This window comes from Eleutherodactylus coqui, chromosome 13 (assembly GCF_035609145.1).
Source record: "Eleutherodactylus coqui strain aEleCoq1 chromosome 13, aEleCoq1.hap1, whole genome shotgun sequence".
Classification (NCBI taxonomy): domain Eukaryota; kingdom Metazoa; phylum Chordata; class Amphibia; order Anura; family Eleutherodactylidae; genus Eleutherodactylus; species Eleutherodactylus coqui.
In genome coordinates this window covers 49926997-49947299 of record NC_089849.1, presented here as the reverse complement: position 1 = coordinate 49947299, position 20303 = coordinate 49926997, and the positions used below count along the sequence as shown (strand labels likewise).

The following is a 20303-nucleotide window of genomic DNA, read 5'->3' as shown; positions in this document are numbered from 1 at the left end:
AATTGAAGACACGATTCACAATGATGGCAGAGTTACACAGTTTTATTTTTATTACAAAAGTACTTAAATATTAAAAAATAGACACATTTCCTGAATACAAGAGTGAAAATGACGGTTAGGATCCAGAAAACACAGCAACGTCTTGACACAACAAAATGCATCTGCTGTATAGTAAGCTGCCACAGCACATAGTAGAACGATCAACGCATGGTGAATGAAAATGGAAGACATCAACTCAACAAGAGCCAGGCAAGGCCGGACCTCTGTATGGCTAGCAATGTCAAGGAATTCAGATACTGCTGGAGATACAACACCTTCCGATGTTTTGGGTTTTTCCGAATCAACATACTAAGCTGTGTAATACCCCTTAGTGAATACGATCGGGTCAGAAGGACTGCAGGGGGTCCTTGTCTCACAGCAGCAGAAATCATCATTACTCAACGCAAGTCCCTGACCCCATTGGGGCTCACAATCTAAATTCCCTATCATTAAAAGGTAGTTTTTCCACCACTCGATATGAGCCAGATGATGCACCAAAGCAACAAGAGTGGTGTTCATTTAAATCTGGCCAATTCAAACTAGAAGGAGGAATGAAATGGTCATTGTCAAAGGCATTGTCAACAGCACATCCTCCATGTTCACGGGAAGATGCGTTGCCTACAAATGATGACTGCGCCCGCAGGACAAATTGAGCATTTTGCCAGTTTGTCGGCTACCCTGTTTACACGAGGCGATGATTGGGTTGATGAATGTTCATTCATTCACGATCAATGGCCTATATAAAAGGGCTTTAACATTCATATACAAGGACCACTTTCATAACAAGACAACCTGTCAGCATGTTCTTTTTTAGAGCATGGGACTAAACTCAAAGAATACACTGACTCCTATGCATGATGAGCGCCGCTTTTACCAGTGGGACCTTAGCTGGTAAGACCAACTAATCTACTAGATAGTAGCATAATCAATGTATTGTCAATTTAAAGTGGTTTTCCAGGACTTAATATTGATGATCTATCCTTAGGACATCTTGGCACCCCCATTGAATAGCTGATTGAAGAAACCACATCCCCTTCATTGGCTACCAGGCACTTGAATGGGATTGAGTTGCAGTACCACTACAAAATGTATGGGGCTGTGCTTGGTAATGAAGGGGACAAGACCCTCCGGCAAGCACCACAACCCCTGCAAATCAGCTGATTGGTGGGGGTGCTGTGAGTTGAAATCCCACTGATCTTATACTGATGGAATATACTAAAAATATCAAAGTCCCTGGAAAACCCCTTTAGTACCTATAGAAAAGGTTTTACATTATGTGCTGATCACATGGTACAGTATATCTTTTATTTCATTTTAATAACCCGAAATAAAATGCAAAGGCAACATTAGAGGGACCTTGACTTCATCAATCGGCTTAATTTAAGCGCGGCTGCCTTTGACAGTCTGTTTCCATACTAAAGTTCGTTTTCATGACTTCCTTCGCTATTAGTCAACAAGCCGAAGAACTGACGGTTGTGAATGGCGCTCCAACCTTATGCAATCCATCTTCTTGCAGACACCATGCTCATTTTGGACTATTACATTATCGTCACAGGCTACCTCAGTGCAGTTCCTAATTGGAGCCATTTTTGACTTGATCACTAATTCGTATCAAATAACGATGTATTTATTGAATGCAGCAAGTCACAATTTATTACGCCTAAGAGTGCGTTATCCCATACCGTGCTCCTCCCATGGGGAGAAGATTCCTGATGCATTCTAAGAAACGTATGCATCTTAAATTAGGCACAGAAGGGGTTAAAGCTTTAAGAATCCAGAATGCCCGCAGGTGGTTTGGGACATCACCAGGTAAGCACCCATTGTAGGGCATACTACAAGCTACAGCAGATCTTCCTATAGTCCTTGCAGCTTCTGTAGTACCTTGCAGACGTTCTGTGTATATTCATCGTTGGATCTGACCGTCCAAGACAGTGGGACGAGAGAGGGGTGCGGGACTTCTGGTGGGCTTTGCCACTCACATAGATGCAACCAGACAATATCTGGATCCAGCTGTGAGAGACTAAGTAACGTTCTGCATGGAGAGAACAGGAGACAAGCCAGTCAATATCCTGAAAATAACAGTATCTGCCGTATATAGACAGTTTAGGTTTTATTGCATCTCAACATTGCGAGGTATGAAATAACGTTCCTGCGGTGTGATAACACCTTCACTAGAAGTAATAACTAGGAGGGCTTCTACTAGAGGATATCTTAGCAGCAGTAATTATACACCATTATATTGTCCTACACCACAATGTGTAAAGTCCACATCTTCCCAAACCTCCAGCTCAGACCTGCAAATTATCTTATGGCAAGTGATACAGATGATAATTGTTAAAGTCGGCCTAAAAACACTCCATCCTCTGATGCAATTGTTTTCTCCTTCCAAATCTGAACTGCTATTGAAGTAGCTATCTTGGAAATAGGTGTGATCACTCCTTATTAGCGAGTCCTTTGTTGAAGTATGGCCTGACATTTCAGTATGTCATTCTAGTAGGCACCAATTATACAGGAAGGAGGGGCGATACATAAGCGCCAAATTGGTTTCTCTCTAAAATTGATTACTTTTGCCTGAAGCACCTCCGTCTGTACCAACCTCTGGCACGTGGAGAGCAACTGACTACTATATGTATCCTCTATAGGATGTCAGATGCAAAAGAACATGGAGGACTTAAAGGGGTATTCTGGCAATGTGGCATTTTTCGAGTTTTCACCTATCCACTGGATAGGTGAAAACTGATAGATCGCTGGGACCCCCATTATTTGTAAAAGCAGGGGGTCCCCTTTACGGCATCCTTCTCCTACATTACAGAATGGAGGGCAGGTAATGCAAGCACACTGGCACTCCATTACTTTTCATAATCGACTTTGTGACACTGTACATGCACGGCCAGCTCTCCGTTTACTCTGGTCAGACCCCACCAATCAGATAGTTATCCTGTAGATAGGGAATAACTTTCTTTGTCTGGACAACCTCTTTAACTGGCTTGTGGCACTCCGAAGGGGACTCTGTTATTTGGGGTGTTGTCTCTGGCCATTATGATGTTAAGTTATTAAGAAAAGGAAAGGCTTGTGCTCAAATGGAAGTTGGAGACAGCTCATACGAAAACAGCATACATGTATATATGCAAAGTGTTGTGTGTATAATATTATATATATATATATATATATATATATATATATATATATATATATATATATACACACACACACACACACACACACACACACACACACACACACACACACACACACACACACACACACACACATACACACCACACATATATATATACAGATAGTCCCCGACTTGCGAACATTCGAGTTACGAATTTCGCTAGATACGAACTATCTGTACAGCACAGTATGATGTAATGCTATGGCATTACATCATACTGTGCAGGGACCGGACAGGCTTCTATCAAGCCTGATAGAAGCCTGTCCGGTCACATCGCGGTTGCTGGGCAGCCGGGGGCCTTCTGAAAGGCCCCAGGGCTGTCTATGCAGAGCGCCTAGCAAGCCGTGCGCTTGATAGGCACTCTGCATAGGCAGCCCTGGGGCCTTTCAGGAGTCCCCGGCTGCCTAGCAACCACACAGCGTCCCACGATCTCATCGTGGGACGCTGTACGGGCCCCCTGAACGTCGGGTGCAGGCTGTTTCTTACAGCGGGCACCCGGCGGCAGCAGGTTCCATGAGCTGCGCCGCTCGTCAGAACTGTTAACACTTTAAATACCGCTGTCAGAGCGGTATTTAAAGTGTTAACAGTTCCGACAAGCGCCACGGCTCGTCGGAACTGCTGCCGCCGGGTGCCCGCTGTAAGAACAGCCTGCTCCCGACGTTGTGGGAGCGGGATCCACCCGCGATCCCCTCCATACAACCATTTGTTCGACTTGCGAACAAAACGGACTTGCGAACGGGCTCCCGGAACGGAACCTGTTCGCAAGTCGGGGAGCACCTGTATATATAAAATTTGAAACAGCACTTACTAATTGGGGGGGGGGGTGGTGGTAGGGGTGGATCGCTCCATGAGTCCCCCCTATAGCATTGTTGTAGCAGAAAGAAGTTGTCTTTTTCAATCTAAGGGCTCCTTCCCACGGACGGATTTCCGAAGCGTCATGCGGGACGGAAGACTCTGGATCCGCAGGTAAGTATGGAGTCTCTGGGGGGAGCCGCGACGGGCTCCGCGGCGGAGCCCGTCATGGCCATGTGCAGCCGGCCCAAGAAAGCTTCAATGTCAGGGTTTATGCATTTGGAGCAGGACAACAATTAAAACAGAAGGAAACGCTTGAAAAAGGCCAATTTTAAGTCTGAAACGCGTTGCCTTCTATTTGTTTTCATTGTTGCCCTGCTCTGAATGCACAAGCCTTGACATTGAAGCTTTCTTGGATTCATAGAGAGATCCCCCCCAAATCAGTAAGTGCCGTTTCAAATTATATATTATATATACACACACACACACACTTTACATATAAACATGTATGTCTTTTTTGTATGAGCCATCTCCAACTTCCATTTGAGCACAAGCCTTTTCTTTTCTTTGCACTGACTACCCCTGGGTTGCTGTATATGCCTTCCGATGCCCGGACTGTTTACTCTTCATTTGGTTGTGGATAAAGGACTTCTGGAAAAGCTCGTTATCTTTGTCTGACCGTTTGGAGCGCCGTCCCTAACATACTCTCTTGACAATCATGTTAATGGGTAACCACATAATAGCTTGTGGTCTCTCACCTGACTGCAGCCTCCTGGAGATGCTTCGGCTGTCTTGCACTGAGGTAGAGAACGCAGGAATCAATCACCTCCAACAAATCACCGTCACCTGCAAGAAAAATACAACAGGACAGATTTATTAATCTATTTTGGCCCTACTTGCACCAAAGGCCCATGCTATGAATAGGAACACTGTTTGAAACGCGTAAGCATTTGTTCATTGTTTGTATTAATGAGACTACATGTCTACTAGATCAGCGTGCTGGGCTACATGTTGCCTTTTCCTGCTGGATCCATTAGTGCTCCTTCACGGACGTGCACCCGATGGGGCATGGTTTACGGACACAGTGAGCTATTGGTTTGCTCTTTGCACCAAAAACTGTCAGTTATGCTGTGTGCTGCATTTACGATGCATTTTAGACCATTTTTGTGCTGAACTAGATGGTTTTGAAAATAAGTCTAGAGATGGATGAGTAGCTAAGAGGAGTCTAACATGCAGCAAGATGCGCCCAATCTATCATGCAGCGTGCACCGCTCTGATAGATTGGGCATATTTTCTACCTATTTTTATTCCATTTACATTTAAGACACATTAACCCTTTCCAATCCACTGTCTGACGTCTAAAGACATTATGATTTAAGGCTGTACAGCTCCGATGTTGGAAGACGTCCATCGGGGTTTTCTTACTGTATATTGCCAGCCTCTCTGCTGTCGGAGCCTATCCAACGTGTCACCTCATGCAGTACTGGCTTTAGCCAGCAGATAGCGCCGTTGTATAACAGCAGAAAAAGAGTAAGCCCCCTAGGAAAACCAGAATACAAATTGGATTGGAAAGGGTTAATAAATCTGCCCAACTGTGTTCATTAGTTGGCGAGTCAAAGCAAAAAGCTCAGGCTTTACATAACGTTCACCACATTCCCAAGACCTCACGTGGTCCTAGGGACAATTTCCAAACTTTTCAGGTGTCCTAAAGCCAATAGAATGCCACTCCGATAAACTGTACATAATCCCAGTGTCACAGCATATACGACTTCATCCTAAGGGTGCATTCACACGAACGTATATCGGCTCGGTTTTCATGCCGAGCCAGATATACGAGCCAGAGCCAGAAGCAGGAACTGAGGCTCCCGCCCCCTCTCTGTCTCCTCTCTGCCCCTCTGCACTATTTGCAATGGGAGGCGGGACGGGGGTGGGGCTAAGGTCCGGCAATTAGCCCCGCCCCCGTCCCACCTCTCCCCATTACAAATAGTGCAGAGGGGCGGAGAGGAGGCAGAGAGGGGGCGGGAGCACAGTTCCTGGCCCTGGCTCTTCCATCCTCCCCCCTCTGCACACGAGGAAAACGTATATCGGCTTGGCATGAAAACCGAGCCGATATACGTTCGTGTGAATGCACCCTAAAACTCATGCATGACTAATGTGATACTCATTGCTGGCTCAGTGTCTCTATAGAGCTTGCACTAGTGAATCACTCTCTGGAAGGGCTGCGGCCCTTTTAACATGGCCTGATGATGAACCAAATAAGTACTTGGGACAATGATGGTGGAATGAGCGATTGTACGTCAGTAAATACTCGTTCAGCGGTTGATTCCTCAATGCGGGTATGAAAAATTGCTGTTTGTTGGCAGCACACATAAAGAGGGCATATGCTGCTAACACACATGGAACCGAATGGCTGCATGAACAATTGCAAGTAGAAAACAACTGATTGTCCTGCGTGTAGTCCTTTAAAACAAATGTTAATCAACTTTTTATATTATCGATTGGCACTAGAACGGGCACTTGATCTGCCACCTACTAGGTCCTTTAGTCTATAAACTCGCCATTAAGACAGAAACTATTACACTGTATCAAAGAAGTTTAGGTAAAATTTTAGTGTTCCTGTTGACAAAATTGTTGACAGTTTCCAATAGAAACCAGCTGAATTGTGATTACAGCTCTGGAGTATACAGTAATACAGTCTGTACAAGATAGGTAATGTAATGTATTTACAAAGTTACTCAACTTTCCATGCAGATTATATATCTACATATAAGCAGTTAAAAAACACTTTCAAGTTTTGTCCTCACCCAATGCCAAATCCACACAAAGTGTCCCCAAACCATCCAATAAAGCTTTCTGCAACTTGAAGCCGAGCGTGTGGCTGTATACAGGCCCGGCATGGCAGCTAACAAGGGCCTGAGAGCGGAGAGATGTAAGAAAGGCAGGTAAAGCGTCTTTGCACACGCGCTGTCGGATGAAATCTTTGCATGATGCAGCAAGTGACACGAGCATCTGAGGGAAAAAGGGGACAGTTTGTAAAATTGGACACTTACATGACGGAGTAGTAGTAATCACAAGAATAACTGATCGGCAGCAAGAAGGCTGTGATAGACATACCTGAAAGGCACGCAGTAGGACTAGAGGTTCATCCTGTACTAGTCTTTTCACAAGACATGGCCAGATTTTATGAGCGAGCGGTAGGAGAACATCTTCCCGAGAGTGAAGTGGTATTAAAGAGAGACCCAAAGTGTCCAGAGCCTGCAAATGAAGACAGAGATCTTCAATCAGTGTCATATAACTCTTCTCTTTGTATACTTGGTCATTCTCCACCTTCTTGAGTCCTAACCAGAGATGAGCGAGGGGGGGGGGGGGGAGAGAGACGAGCAGGGAGATACTTGGCTAAGGCACTACTCGCTCGAGTAATGTGCCTTAGCGAGTATACTCGCTCATCTCTAGTCCTAACCATCATTACTCTCCCCTCCCAGCAGGTGCTTGTTACAGGACCTGCAGGTACTGGATCCCGTTTCTTTGAGGCAGTGCTTTATTTACAGATTAGAGAATTGATCTTCTTCCTTCTCAAATCTTGAAGGAGAACAGCAAGGCCGTGTAGCAAGTAGATCTTATACATGTTATTTTACAGCTTATACAGGGTTAGAAACAGGCAGCTAAATAAGCTGAACCTCCCACAGGCGGAGAAGAGCAGCCAAAGCTTATATCAGGTACAAACTCTGGAAAGATTCAGAAAAGTGCTGAAAAGGTATATAAATGCTCCAATTTATACATATATTGGTTATGCCATGATAAACTTTGAATATTTTAATCAGTGTACCTGGAATAATTCTTTAAGAATAGGAGGCTTTAGAAATGTAATGCAACTAGAGATGAGTGAGCATATTCGCTAAGGCAAATTACTCGAGCGAGTAGTGCCTTTTGCGAGTACACACCTGCTCGTCCCAAAAGATTTGGGTGCCGGCGAGTTGCGGGAGTGAGCAGGGGGGAGCGGGGAAGAGATTCCCCCCCGTTCCTCCCCGCCCCCCCAATCTTTTAAGATGAGCGGGCAGGTACTCGCAAAAGGCACTACTCGCTCGAGTAATTTGCATTTTTTTCTACATCTTGCCTTTAGTCGTGTATTTATTGGTGACCCACTTTGTGCTACTGTACCTGGATACGAAGCTGTGCGTCATTGTGTGACAGGAAGTGCGTACATCTTTCAGCTATCTCTTTGGTAATCTGCGCATGAGTGGGCAATGGTGGCTTCTGGACATCAGTAACGTCTTCTGAAGGGGGTAACACATCTGAACCAGTGAAAGTAGAAAAGTTAATTTTTGAATGCAAAAACTTTTTTCATAAAGATCCATGGTTGTTAAAAACGGACCTTGGCCTGGTCATTGGTGACATAAGAAGCATATTCACATTGGCTGGCCCTGCTATGGTGGGCGATACATATCTGAGAATGGGAGTCCCAAATAAATGCAGCTGTAGCTATGGGTGCACACTACAGCTTAACTTCTCTGTACTCGGCTCTCGCCAGCAGTCCCATAGAAATGAATTGAGCAGTACTGCGCAAGCGTGATCACTGCCCCATTCAGTTGGTGGACACTTGGGACCTCTGTCCTCATGATTTGTGGAGGTCCCAGAGGTTGAACCCCCCACCCCCAATTAGATACTTATTACAGATCCTGTGGATAGAGGTTAAGCCATTTTGTGGAACGACCTCTTTGAAATAATTTGTAGTCACCTGCAGCCTCCTCTTCTTCAAGGTCTCCCTTAGCTATACGATGTTGTTCTATATGATCCTGCAGAAACAGCGTCATCTCTTCTGCTAGGTTCTCATGATGGGACTGGTGTTGAATGGATGCATCCGTTACTGGTGGAGTACCGGTGCGCGGTGAAGGAAACCATCTACCTGCAAACAAGAGGATAAGTAAGATGACTGCATGCAAACCAGTTTTGCTGTATGTGAGAATATTCATATGGAGGAATTCTAGAGGGTTTAATAGGGCTTTCCAGGATTTTAATATTGATGGCCTAAGATCAATGCAGGTCTGACTCTCGGCAACCCCGACAATCAGCTGTTTTAGAGGCTGTAACGCTTGGGAGAATGCTACAGTCTCTTCATCTCCTAGCTAGTGCTAATCATATGGAGCAATGTAGAGGCTGCAGCACTCAACCAAGCTCTGCGGACCCTTCAAACAGCTTACTGGCATTGGTCCAAGAGTTGAGCCTCCATCGATGGCCTATTCTAATGATAGGAGTCAATACTGTACTTCCGGAAAACCCCTTTAAAGGGGTATTCCAGTGACTCAAAGTGAAAGCTACATGCTTTATAGGGTGATAACATGTAATTTTGCAATATAATGTTCTAACTTGTTTTACAAAGCAGCATTGTTCTCCATCGGTATCCAATGGTTACAGCCTGTAGGCTTCTCTGTTTTACTGGTCAGGCATGCTCAGTGCCCAGCCTCTGGAGTACCCCTTAAAGAAGTGGAATAGCAACATATATTGTAGGTCATCATTGACTACCATTGGCTCCCATATTCTCTACTCTCAAGAACTGTACAGATGACCTGGATCTGCTGCGAAATCCATCTGAACAAGACTGAAATGTTAAAGAATAAGGGCATTTAAAAAAAACAAAAAAAACATTTGACATGTCAGAGCAACCAGTCAAGAGTTTGGATCAGTGACGGTCCGTATGCCAAGAGCTCTACTGATCGCTGAAGTCAATGGGCTTCTGCGGTCACCCAAGTGCTGTGCCCCTTCAGCTGTCATCATTACCTGTCAGCTAAGCTGAGCAGCTGAATACAGGCGCTTAGATGTTTATAGACATTCAATCAAAGGGGGTATTTCAATCAAAAGGGGTGTCCTGTCTGCATTTGTATATTATATATGTGCCCCAACCAATCCAGTTCCATTTTAGCCTGAGGAAGGATCGATAGAGGATCCGAAAGCTTGCTGTAACATCATGTATTTTTGTTGCCATTAAAAGGTATCATATCTACAAGACTATTTGGTTTCTCTCACTGGGAACAATCACACTTTGCTCTACTGGCTAACACCGTACCAAGCCTTTTTTTTCGTGATGTCTATAGAAGTCTACGAGTTCACCTTCAGTTGCCGAGAGGAGCCGACAGGCAAGGATGACCGCTGAAGGGGCACAGCGCTGCAACCTCTTCATTACAGAGATCAGCCAGGGTCTCCATACCAGGACCCCTATTGATCAAAACTTTTGAGATGTCGCTACGACATGTCAAAAGTTTTTTTCAAAGTGCAGTTACTCTTTAAGGATATTTACATTTTGTGATAAAAAGCTGTATCTTCTATTCAACATTGAACATTTGATTAACTCTTCATATTCTGAATATTGGATCTAAAACATCGCCCTAGCCTCCTAAGAAGTCAAGCCAAATAAGCCACTTTGCCATCCACATGCAATCCATTGCCTTCTTCTACTGTGTTTCTTCCCCTCCAGTCCACTGTTCTCTCCTATACTGCTTCTTGCCCAAATGGAGTGCCCAATCATACTCTTATTCTTGCCACAGAGTCAGTACCCTCTCCCACGAACCTATTCGTAACCCTAATATACTATCCACTCATACTCTACAGCACATAGAATTTCCCATGCATCTACTACAAAGGACACCATACCCTCGATTTTCAACTTTTCATAGAAGCTCACTACAGATATAACAGGAGTATATTACCATTGGACATGCTATTTACCTAATTTGTTGACGAGAGAATTTAGCACAGGAAAGAGGATCTTGGCTCCTTCATTTTGTGACTGGTCCAATGCCGGAAGTAGATCCTGGACAAGTTCATACAACAGGGGCAGAAGACTAGGCCCACAATTCTCTAACATAGCATGTAATACACGTGCAGCACCACCATGACGACGTCGTAGGCGTCGGAGACCAACAGAGACTTCACTTGCCAAATAATCTGCATTAAGTTCGATTAACTGGTTGACATCTTTGTATCCACATGCTTGGCTGACATTGTCCAAAGCCACCATTGCTGATCCACTGACCATCAAGGAAGGATCTCCAGCTTTCTCAAGCAGGGGGTATAGAGCAGAGATCAGAAGTGGGCGGAAATTGGAGCCAAGGGCCTGGGCAAAGCAGGAGATGCCCTCCAGCTGCAGACAAAGCTTCCAAGAATTAGCAGTCATGTCACTAATGGCTGGTTTTTGCGGACTCCCAACACGAAGCAATGCAAACCGATCTACTAGCTCAACACTATCCTGGCAAGTAAGAAGATACCAGTTGGAGGGGTCCGTGTACTCTTCCAAAAGCGGACGTATAGTATCCAAGAGTTCAATGGCTTCCAATACCCGTATGCCTCCACTAAGGTCTTCAATATCAATTCCAGCTGCCCCTAGGACTAATTGATTCAAGACAATCACAGCTGGTAGCCTCTGTGCTCGATATAGACTTAAGAAGTAGTCCGTTAATAAATTTAAATCTCCATAATAACCCAGGAGCCTACAGATCTGCTGAATATGAGAAAGAATATGTGGGTCCCTAAAAAAGCGGAAGGACTTCTGCTGGACTCCAGTATGGGGTAGGTCTTGCTGCCTGAGGTTTCTGGCAGAGCAGGGAAGTCTTTTTTCCACTATCTTAACAGAGCACAAGTCTAGCTCTAATGTCTGTAGGAGGGCAGATGAAAGGCGCTGAAGGTGGGCCGGAGAGTGCAGAATAAATTTAAGCCTGGGACCAAGAAGTTGCAGATATCCGAGAAAAAGTGCTAAAGTGCGGAGCTTGCCTTGGTCATCCTGAGAACTCAGTAGCCTAGGAAGCGTTGCAGCAAGTGAATAGAGACTCTCCGACAGCACGTCTCCCAGTTTCCGAGAAGCTGACCCTTCTGTTGAAACCTTCTGTAAAACCTTGCGAGCCCTCGTCTTGACTTCAGATGTATCATCACTCATAAGACTTACTAATATTTGCAATAGGCTCCCTACTGCCGCCCCTAATGAGTTCCAACAACGAGTAAGCAAGAGATCAGTCAAGTCTACAAGAGCCAGCCGCACTTTCCAGTGAGGGTTGGCTGTGCAACATTCGGTGATTTTTTCCAGATGTATCAATAGACGGCTAACAGAGTGCTCAACCCAAGTCCTGTCCCGGTACGCCATAAGTTCTGCCACGCGTCCAGACAAACCAGGGTATACAGGTTTCTTCTCCGGCACTTGTGCCAGACTTTCATCAGACATGACTATACTGACTATCCCAGCCCAGAGCCGGATTACAGTGCTTATTATCTTGTACCCTTGCTTAGGGTCCCCACCGATTATCCTTGTTAATACTGTACAGACTCCAGGAAGGAAGGAAGCAAACAGATTGCCCAAAGAGGTGACCTGCTTGATGTCGGGAGCTAGCAATCTCTCCAAACAGTTCAAAGCTTCCAGACGGATCTCACGTGACTTTTCTAGTTCTGCAAATCTTAACAGTAGAGTAATGGTGAATCCCATCTCGGGAAGCATAGATGGTTTGTATAGCACACAGAGCACGTCAGCACCAGAAGAGCGGAGAAGAGAACGCATGGCTAAAATAAGGGCCAATTTCAGCTCCTCAGGCACCGGCTGAAGTGGGTCTGCAGGAATGCAACTACATAACTCACTAAACATCTCCTGTAAGACCACCGGGCTTTTTAAACGAGTGATGGAGAGAATATGAGTAATACATTCAAGAACAGCCTCCATCAATCCAGGCTTTTTTGTCCCAGCTGTCTTAATTGAAAATCGCAGAGGAAAAAGAACATAGTCCAGAAGATCTTGGAGAGCAGGCTCGTCTGTTGAAGAAATTTGTTTTCGCAAGTTTTTTACATTTTGCACGGTCTGCTCCATTGTCAACTGAACGCAAAAGGGCCGTAGACCTTCAAAAGCACTGTGTGGATAAGTCTTGGTGGCCATGGTTGCTTTTCTGTCTTGTTCTTCACGTTGTTCCAAACAAGTGTAAAAATGCCTATGGGGGAGGTAAAGACATAATTATATATAAGCAATTCATATCAAAGTAAAGGGGCTGTGCCAACTTTTAATGCTACCCCTATCCACGGGATAGGCGATAACTTTCTGATCGGTGAGGTCCAACTGCTGGGGACAGTCTGAACTGTAGTACCACTGAAAAGAATAGAGCAGGGATTGTCTAGACTCCTGTTTTCGGGATTGGTGGGCGTCCAAGTGCTGAATCAGAAAGTTATTCCCTATTCTGTAGAAAGGGGATAACTTTAGAAGTTGGCACAAACCTTTAAATTACACTCAATGGCAAAAAAAAGAAAAGAAACAAGCACCTAGAAAGAGTTGTTGGAATCAAATTAGACTTTCTATATGTGATTGTAACATTGATATAAGAAAGGGACTATAATCTCAATTGAAATGGATAATTTATTGCAAATAACTGAACTTTTGGAGCCTGTTGTACTGCCTCTGGCTTGGATATAAGATGTGATACGGGTGGGCATGGAGGCTCTAGTAGCCTGTTGTACCGGCTCTAGTTTGGATATAAGATGTAATACGGGCGGGCATGGAGGCTCTAGTACCCTGTTGTACCGCATCTAGCTTGGATACAAGATGTGATACGGGTAGGCATGGAGGCTCTAGTACCGTGTTGTACCGCTTTTAGCTTGGATACAAGATGTGATACAGGCAGGCATAAAGGCTCTAGTATCCTGTTGTACTGCCTCTAGCTTGGATACAAGATGTGATACAGACAGGCATGGAGGCTCTAGTACCCTGTTGTACCACCTCTGCTTGGATACAAGATGTGATACGGGCAGGCATGGAGGCTCTAGTACCCTGTTGTACCACCTCTGGCTTGGATACAAGAAGTGAAACGGACAGGTATGAAGGCATACGGGTTCCATATGGTCTCCTGCAGCATACTGATGCACATTTGCTGTAGCTAAGCCTCTAGATCATGCAAACTCATAGGCTGTCAAAGCTTCCATCCCAGATGGTCCCATATAGGTTCTATTGGTGATAAATTTGGTGACCAAACAGGCCATGGAAGTGTGGCAATGTTGTGGACCCTTTCTTGTGACACCCTGCTGGAAACTGCCTCTTGGTAGCCATCATGAGAGGAACACATGTGGCTGCAGGATGTCCTGAACATATCGCTGAGCTTTAATTGTCCCTCGTACCATTACTAGGGGGGACCGACTGTCGTATGCAATGGCCATCTCAGACCATCACACCAGCAGGGGCAGTGTGCCACTCCACAGCAGGCCTGTAATGATGGTGCCACCTGTCTCTGGATGGTGGACAATGAAACATTTAGAGCGGCTTGTCGAACTTTCAGCTCTACTGGTGGTCTGCCGAGGGCATCCTGAGACCGGTCACCTTGTATGCATGCCATCAGGTATCTACTGATTTAACCAATTCCTAACAGGCTGGTCAGAATGGTCCAAGTGGCAGGAAAATTGTCAATACCAACATAAAGCTTCTCACATCCCAATAATGCGCCCCTCTCAGACTCTGGTAACGGGATAATATCTCTTCTATTGCATCGTAGAGGCGTCTAGTGGTCAACAAGCTCTACACAAGTGGAAGAAGAGGTCACTACACACAAGGAGCCTCCGAGAGCCTCTTATAGGCCAAGGGTGGAACCACATTTAGGGCCTCCGGTGGCAAGACCGTTCATCTAATCACATCACAATCCTCATCATTTACATCTACTTACAGCATGCAGATATGTAACTGAATGCTGACTTTTGCAGCAAAACGACAACTCCTTCTAGGGGCGCAATTTTTTTTTTTTTTACAAAGATTGTAATATATGTTGAATAGATTTACAACATTCTAATATACACTTTGTGTAAAAAAAAGTCCAGGCTGCGAAAAGGGGTTAGACTAAGCCGATCGCAGGGGTTTCAACGCTGAGACCCAAGCCAATTTCGAGAATAGGTGTCCCCCATTCTCCTCACTGTGGGGTTACTACACCCCCCTCCACCACCCTGCAGTAAGGAGACTGAATGGAGAACTAGTCACGCAAGCATGCTGATACTCCATTTACTTTCAGTGGGACTGCAGAGATAACCGAGCGGCAAGCGCTCACATATTACTGTGAACCCCGCTGAAATGAAGGGAGCGCCGACCACACATGCTTAGCCAGAACTTCTGATGTCACTGCGGAGGGAGAAGCAACCCCTGTAGTGAGAGGCAGAGCGGGACACAGGACCCCGTTCTTGAGATCTGCAGGGGCCTCAGTGGGTGAGACCCCCAATTGATAAGCATGTTATCCTTTATCCTGCAGACTGGGGGTAACTTGCAATCTTCCAACCCTTTTAACGCGCAGACCCTCGGAGTAAACGCTCAGCTGTGAGAAGTATTGGGTATGTACGGGTGTGCGGCCTCTGGATGTGGACAAGAATGGTTGTAGTCACTGAGGGTACACAGAGGTGGAAGTGAAACAAAGTATATTAGTAAGTAGCAGGGCATTTCATTCTATACAAGTCCTTAAAAGGAATTATCCCACAAAACACAGTGAATGGAGCGGCGGTGCACATGAGGGACCACTGCTCAACTCTCTGTCTATAGAGATAGAGTGCTGTCCTCAATGGTCTCCGTCAATTCCCGCAAAAGTCAACGGTGCACAGTTCATGCATGCACACCACCTCTCCATTCACTAAGGGGACTAGTGGTGCGCCATCCTTGTGATCCCTACTCAGTCCAGTGGTCAGACCCCCAGCAATTATAAATTATCACCTAGCCAGTGGGTATCTGGTGGAACACAAGGCTGAGCTGTGACATCATCTTAGCAGTGCTTGGTCAGTTCTTCCCGCCATAGACATCAGTAAGGGCAGCGCACAAGCTGTAGTTGGCAATCCCACATAGAGAAAACCAAAATCCTAACAGGCGAGAGTCCCTGAGAACATGCTTTAAATGCCTGAGATGGTAATACCCCTTTAACACAACCTGGATCAGAATTTTTCTATTGGACCGAACTTGGATCACCATGGAGTCCTGCAGTAAGAATAAAGACAGCAAAATGTAGCGATACTTCACTAAATGACTTTGTGACTAATAATTCCAATGAGCCACTAGGGTTTTCCTCAAAGGGGTTCTGTCATTAAAAAAAAACACATCTTCTCACTGTTCTTCTCCTGGCTCCACCAGTCCCCCCGGGTCACATCATCTCCAGTCGGCCGGATCCTCTTCTTCCAGTTATGGAGCGTCCATTCTAAGCAGTGTATCCAGTCACTAGTGACGTAGTGTGCCTAGCATGGAATGCGAATGCTGTGTCGGGCTATCACAGAGACTGCGCATGCGCGCTGTCTCGCCGTGAGTGTTCATGTACTATTGCAGAGAGACAGCCTGCATGCGCAGTCTCTGCGATAGCTCGGCATTCCCTGCTAGGCAGTGAACGTTACGTTACTAGTGACCGCGTACATAGACCTGCTGGAAGGAGACTGCCGAGAATGGACGCTTCGTCACTGGAAGAAGAGGATCCGGACGGCTGGAGGTGAGGTGACCCGAGGGGACTGCAGGAGAAGATGCGGTAAGAAGACTGATGGGGAAGGAATAGGCAAGTGTTGATTTTTTTTTTCTAATGACAAAACCCCTTTAAGGGCTCATTAAGACGGCCGTATTGCGTGTTTTGGTTCACGAATGCACGATGTATTGACGGACCAAAAAAATGCTGCTTCCCCCCGTATTTTGTTCTATCTGCAGTTTTATACGCAGCGTATCTAAGAGTGTAAAAAAATTAAAAAATTAAAAGAAAACAAACAAAAGAAAAAACAAAAAACACACAAGAAAGAGCATTGTTCTCTAACGTAAATACACAGCGAATATCCGGATTTCCTGCGTATTCTTGCCCATTGACGTTAACAGGCTTGCACGGTGCGTCATATGAACCAAAATAGCGCATGCCGTTTTTTATGTGAAAGATACACAGCTGCGAGAATACCCATTGACAACAATGGCTTGTATTCGCTCCGTATATACGGCTGTCTGAATGGGCCCTTAGGGTAGGGCCACGTGGGGCGGCCACGACATGGCAATGCGTCCAAAAGTGCGTCTGTCACGCAAGTTGGCGCAGCTAGTGAATGAATCACGTTCTAACGCAATAAACCGAGCGGCCAATAACGATGAAAGGTAACAATTTATTCGCTAGCCTCGCTGACAGCCGGACCCTCAGACACAGAGCGGACCCTTTACCTGTATACAGGGGGACCCTTTACCTTGTACTGCTGCCACTGTCACATTATGGGCACACCATTGTCACCAGCCATGTGTTAACCCTTGTATCCCTGCTCAGCCACACAGACATCACCTCTCAGCTGTCCTGACCCTCCTCCTACCCAACTCCCATCTTTACAAGCCCCAACAAGCAGCTCAGACCACTCACCTTAACCCATGGTGCAGCAGATAGGGCGGTTTCACATGTCGGAAGTGACGTCAAAACTCTGCGCCGCGCTCCTGGCCATAGAAAGCAGTAGTCAAGGAAACGCGTCCCATTTCTTGACACGTGACTCGCTGTCGGGTGAGAGGTCAGGCCGCCATCTTGAGCTGGGCCAGGGGGGCCCCTGACGGAAAGTCATGGCGTCATTTAGCGAGCCGGCCCTGGAGAAGAAACTGTCGGAGTTGAGCAACTCTCAGCAGAGCGTGCAGACCTTGTCGCTGTGGCTGATCCATCACCGGAAGCACGCGGGGCCCATCGTCAGTGTGTGGCAGCGGGAGCTCAAGAGAGGTAGCCATGGGGTTAGCTGGCAGAGCAGTGCATGCTGCTACAGAGGGGCATGGCGGCTGCAGGGTACAAGTACAGCTTACTGTGCCTATGGGATCTGCAACCTGTAGCTGCGGCTCCCGGGGCATGCTGGGACTTGTAGTCCTGCAGCAGGTGCACAGCAAGTTTGTAAGGAACTGGGTTGCAGAGTTATTGAAACTATTGGAGAGATGAGGTGCGCTAACAACCGCTAGAACGCACGGAAATGGAGCAGACTGGAAACACTGCGACCGATGGCTAGTCTGCGAAAACGAAAAAGCAATGGAGGCGCTGTACCGTGGTTAGTGTGGCGCTTGAAAACTGCGCCAATCGTGGTAAAGGGCGGGCTGTGAGAGCAGCTTAACATACGCTTTTTTTTTCTTCCTGTGATTAAGGAGGGGGGGGGAGTGTTGAATAACAAAACTTTATTAGAGTGTGTTTACACGTAGTAGAAATGCTGCGGATTCTCTGAAGTGTTTTCGCAAAATACGGACCGTCACGCGGGATCTTCTGCACTCTGTTTTGGATGCGCAGATACTGCGGACTTTTCTGCCGCGGACGTTCCTCTACGTGTAAACAAAACCCAGCGAACAACGTGATGAAGAAAAATGTATTTTTTTCATAAAAAAACATATCAAAATATTCCCCACACGTGCGATATTAAAAACGGACCGCGTGCTTAAGATGCCGGCGTTTTCTCACATGTATATATGTAGCGTATGTGAACGTGGCGATGCGGACGGCCCTGAGATAGTCGGGGTGGGGGGTGCTGTTGTATTTAAGTGTTTGCTGTAGGATTTGATCTTAGTTTTGCGCAGACGCGTTGCATCTTACTGGCGGCCGGCTGTCGTTGTCCCCCAGATCAGCGGCGCCTGATACTTCCACCAGCTGATCGTGTCTTGGAATGGAGAAATGTGCGCAACGATAAGGGAAGATTCCGTGATGTCTATTTTGGGGGAACGCTTGCAGTAAGTAGATGGTGGCAGGCACCTATTGGCATCCTGGCATGCATTACCAACCTGGGCCACCGCAGTGTGGACAGTGCTGTCTGCAGCTGATCTGTGGGTATCCTGAGGGGCGGACACCTGCTAATCCGCTGTGGTTGAGGATGGCTGTCAGCAGTTATGTCCTGGACAACCCCTTTAAGGGCTCAGAAACTCGTCACTAAATGGTGCTCGCCAAGGTGCGTTTCACACGCGGATGTGAGGCGGTTTTCATTCAAAAACCCTTCACATCACTTCTGTGACATCGCGACCCTCAGGTTCGTGTTTAACGCGCGTCGGAGGATCCTATTGATGTCAGTGAGAAGCGTCACATGGCACGGCGCACAATGTCGTCCAAGGTCCCGCTGAGAATAATGGAGGGGGCGTTCGGAGGGAGCGCCCAAAGATGGAACACGCTGCCACTTTTATCTCCGCAGCATCGCTGTGAGGGAGAAAAAAAAATCACACATGCGAATAAGTCTATTGAATAGCATGGCGGTCCTCTCTGTGGGAGGTTCACGCTCGTGTACACGTAGCCTATGGATGGCGCTACACGTGTTACATGGACGTGATGCCACTGGAGCGGAGCTACAATTTGACTGTTAGAAAAACCGTTGCCGCAGCGCGCCGCTTACGATTGTCTGTCGTGGAAAACCTCACATGTGACTCGCGACCATAATTCAACACCATTGGATTTCCTGTGACTGTCGCGCCGCGGTCGCAGCGTGACGCCGTTGACGGTCAATAGATGCGACTTCACTGTAGGGTCCTGACATAAATGGGCATGGCTCTCACACATGCCTTCACAAAACCTCACCATTTCAAGCGGCGTTTTTAAACGCCTGCCACAGCGGTTTTTTAAACACATCCCATCATCAAGATGCGTTTAAAAAATGCGAAAACGCACAAAAATAAAAGAGACAGCGCTCGGAAATCGAGCGCAGGTCTGCAAGGCCCCATTGAAATCAGACCGGCGTCCTTGGGACTGTAAAGTTACCCCTCTCCTGTGGGCAGGCCGTGGCCTCATTTGGTAGAATAGCCCCTCGACGCGGTTGAGCGCACGGTCGGATTTGGTTCCTTCTCCGGTCTGCCAGACTTGGCAGCGGGATGTCTTCCTCGGTGGCATGTGTGGCGGGCGGGTACTGGGCATTTGTGCCACATTGGCTTGGATGTACAATCACTCGCTTAAAGCTGCCTTTTGGGAGCCACAATGACGTCTACTAAGGCTACGTTCACACGAGCGCAAGTCTTGCGTGAGTTGGGCGTTGCGAGACACACAAGACCCGAGCATGAATGAACTCCACTCTTACACATGAACGTTTTTTTTTTTTAGAATTTTTTTTTTAATTTTTGTTTTTTATTTCTCCCTCACAGCGATGTTGTGAGCTAAGACAATGGGACAGTCAAATATATTGCATTGCGTGCTATGTGATGTGTCCTACGGGATACACTTGCCGATCCTCCGACGCGCCGTGGTGGTGGTGGGGTCATTTTGCTGCAGTGATGTGAGGTGCGTCGCATCCACGCTTAAAACGCACGTTGACAGGTGCGCTATTGGGCTGGTTTCTCGGCCTGGTATTGCGCTCGCTCGTGTGATTGTAGCCTAATTACTCA

The 20303-nt window shown here is 46.5% G+C and overlaps 2 protein-coding genes across 2 annotated transcripts in view; one reads left to right on the top strand and one right to left on the bottom strand.

The window, feature by feature from the left end:
- Positions 1-26: 26 nt before the first annotated feature.
- TTI1 (TELO2 interacting protein 1) lies at positions 27-17378 on the bottom strand. Its single transcript, XM_066586312.1, has 8 exons — positions 17350-17378; positions 10730-12966; positions 8745-8912; positions 8168-8301; positions 7124-7264; positions 6814-7018; positions 4768-4855; positions 27-2071 (listed from the first exon to the last, which is right to left on the bottom strand). The coding sequence occupies exons 2-8, from the start codon at positions 12912-12914 to the stop codon at positions 1894-1896; spliced, it is 3099 nt and encodes a 1032-aa protein (XP_066442409.1). The 5' UTR covers positions 12915-12966; positions 17350-17378; the 3' UTR covers positions 27-1893.
- A 94-nt stretch (positions 17379-17472) lies between these two features.
- Positions 17473-20303, top strand: part of RPRD1B (regulation of nuclear pre-mRNA domain containing 1B) — a 74114-nt gene continuing 71283 nt past the window's right edge. Inside the window, exon 1 of the mRNA XM_066586456.1 lies at positions 17473-17691. Within this exon, the coding sequence (XP_066442553.1) occupies positions 17541-17691 (151 nt within the window). The 5' untranslated portion in view covers positions 17473-17540. The remainder of the gene's footprint in view (positions 17692-20303) is intronic.